General features: G+C 25.9%; 1 protein-coding gene across 1 annotated transcript; it reads right to left on the bottom strand.

Annotated features, from left to right (window-relative positions):
- Positions 1-214: 214 nt before the first annotated feature.
- On the bottom strand, positions 215-1,000 carry LOC124913225 (protein FAR1-RELATED SEQUENCE 5-like). Its single transcript, XM_047453822.1, has one exon. It carries the CDS (start codon positions 998-1,000, stop codon positions 215-217), a length of 786 nt encoding a protein of 261 aa, XP_047309778.1.
- Positions 1,001-2,986: the final 1,986 nt, after the last annotated feature.

Raw genomic sequence — 2,986 nt, 5'->3', positions numbered from 1 at the left:
TGTGGATGAATTAATGAGCGAATGCCATGACGCATTAAACTTGTTCCACTTTAGACCAAGCATACGCCTACATTTTTTTCATTACGCATTGGTTTATTTGCCAAATACAGAGGATGTGACGTGCGGTAGGAAAACATATTTCAATGGCATTAATAAGCGCCATATCCCAATCGGAAACAAACACTGATGGCAACGATGTCTCCTTTTCAAGCATCTACTTCTTTAAGGTACTGAATGCCCATGTTAGTTGCTCTTCCCTCTCATTGCTTAGATATGTGAACATAAGCGAGTAAGTTCGTATTGTGGATGTGATACCCACAACTTCCAATAGTGGTGACCGATACTCATTGGTCTTATATGTGGCATCAATGATTAACACGGATGGACAGTTGACAAAAAGTAACAGACTTTTAGGGTGAACCCAAATAATATCCGTAATTTCATTGGTGTCTGGATTTGTACGGTAATCATGGAGGTAATTTTTTTTAATTAACTGCTCCAAGACATACTGGACTTGATTTAGGCCGGCCCGTTTGGTGGATTTATTTGTGAAAATGGAATTGTAAAAGGTTTTGATCCCTGTAGTGTTTGACGGGTTTCTTTGTTTCAATATATTAAGAACTTCACGAGGTGCGGTGCTATTGGCCATGTCGAGCACAAACTGTAGCTCCATTGGTTTTAACCTAGACGGGTACTCATGACCATACATAGATTCGGCTAATTGATGGTTATGGAAACCACATACAACCCTTAAATGCCACATCACACCTTCTAGAGGTATTGGTATACCTCGCAGCTCGAATGGGCATTCACATTTTTTTGTCCCTGTATTCCTTTCAAAGGATTGCCCATCAACAAAATACCGTGGCAGTTTGTATTTTCCTCCACTTTCACACATTAAATGACACTTTGGCAACTTACCGCCTTTTAAATTAGGAGATTTTTTAATCATTACCACAATACCATTTTCCAAACCAGCTCTATTCGCCCAATTTATCATATCTTCTCTACTTTCAAATATATATATAAAATAATACTATAAGAACTCAATTAGTTTTTTATATTAGTTTTTATTATAATTGATATTAATCTTTTCCAAAAATAAATAAGAAATATGCATAAAACAACGATAATAACTAACCTGGTCTGTGGTAAATTCGGGTGTATATAATCGCGATGGTTGTTGGAGATGCTCTCCCCACTAGGAACATCATTCTCAAATGACCAACTATCCGAAAATGGATCGAAATTGTGGTTATTCATTATATTAAAAAGTATATTTGATTTTTCGGTGGTGAGTTATCAACAAAAACAAATTTTGTTATTTAGATTTGATTTTGTTAATTTAGGCCTGGTGGAGCGACCTATTATTAAAAATATTATGTTTGACTAATATATATATATATATATAATATTATTAAGTAAAATATTATGATTAGATTAATTATTAATTATTATTTAATAGATAATTTTATTTATAAAAATATTAATAATTATTAATATTATGTTTGACTAATTATTAATATATAATATTATTAATTATAATTAAAAATATTACGTTGGATTAATTATTAATATATAATATTATTAATTAAAATATTATGATTAGACTAATTATTAATTATTATTTAATAAATAATTTTTATAAGTATTTTAATATATATATATATATAATTAATATAATAAAATATTAAATATTTAATATATTTTAAATAATTATAATATAAAAATTATAATATTTTATATTTTTAATTAAATTAATAAAGTTAAAAAATATATTAAAAATTAATTAATTAATTATATTTAATAAAAAAACTTAATAATTAAATAAAATAAGTAAAATAAATAAAATAAAAAATATAAATATATTAAGGTAATAAAGATAAATAAGTCGTTTTCGAATTAATTAAAGAGTGAGATGGTATGGAAATATGGGAGGAATGTGAAAAACAATTTGCTTACAAAAATAGATCTGCCTATCAGATTATTTATTTTCATATGAATTTGTTTCTACATAAGACCCTTTTCCCTTCCCTTTCTCATTCCTTTCTGCAGTTCTTTGTCTCTCTCTAGTTTTGATCAAAAGTTCCGATCCCCAACTTTATAGTGAATTCAAGGACATAATCGAACAATCACTCTAAATTTGAGGACATAAAAAGAAGTTTCTCCTAGGATTAACACGTGAGTTATATCCTTAAATTTGTTTTTGAGAATGAGTCTGGATAATTTTTTAATTAATAACATATTACTGATTTTTGTATTAAAATAAAGACATACTAAGTGATAAAACTTTTTATTTTACAAATAATAAAATTATAGTTAATATAAAATGGGTAGCTTTACATATTCTGTTCATTAAATTTATGTATATACTAAAGCTATTATATATATATATATATTGAAAAATGTAAATATATATTAAAATTCCTTCTTTTAAAATGACAAAAACATAATAGGTATAGAAAAATAAAATAAAAAATAATATATATAATTATAAAAAAAAATATTTTATTTATCAAATTAAATATACCACTTGCCTTAGTTTTATTTTTTTTTTTCATTTTTCTGCTATAGTTTTTTTTCCTTCTTATTTTTATTTTTTTTAAATCATTTTTAAAAAGTCAAATCCAATAATAAAAAATATAACAAGTTTAATCGATTTAGTTTAAAAGATTACGAAGTTAAAAACGGTACGAAACAAATAACAACTCACGACTATAATCTCACCAGGAAAAGTTCAATTATTTCCAACACAATCGAAATAAACAATTTCTCAAATTTTGTACATGTCTTCAATGTTTCATAAATATAAATGAATTTGATTAGTTGACTTTCAAAATTGAGTTGAGTTCATTTATGAAGCTTAATCATTATTTCAAGAAAGGAACTACATAAAATTTGAGTGTTAGAAAATTATAAAATTAAATTAAAAAATGGTGATAGTTTAACTGAAAAGATGATAGAAAATTTCGACGACACTAGTACT

The sequence above is a fragment of the Impatiens glandulifera genome, chromosome 8 (genome assembly GCF_907164915.1).
Source record: "Impatiens glandulifera chromosome 8, dImpGla2.1, whole genome shotgun sequence".
NCBI classification, from domain to species: domain Eukaryota; kingdom Viridiplantae; phylum Streptophyta; class Magnoliopsida; order Ericales; family Balsaminaceae; genus Impatiens; species Impatiens glandulifera.
Note: the sequence above shows the minus strand (reverse complement) of the source record. Positions and strands in the feature narration are given on the sequence as shown.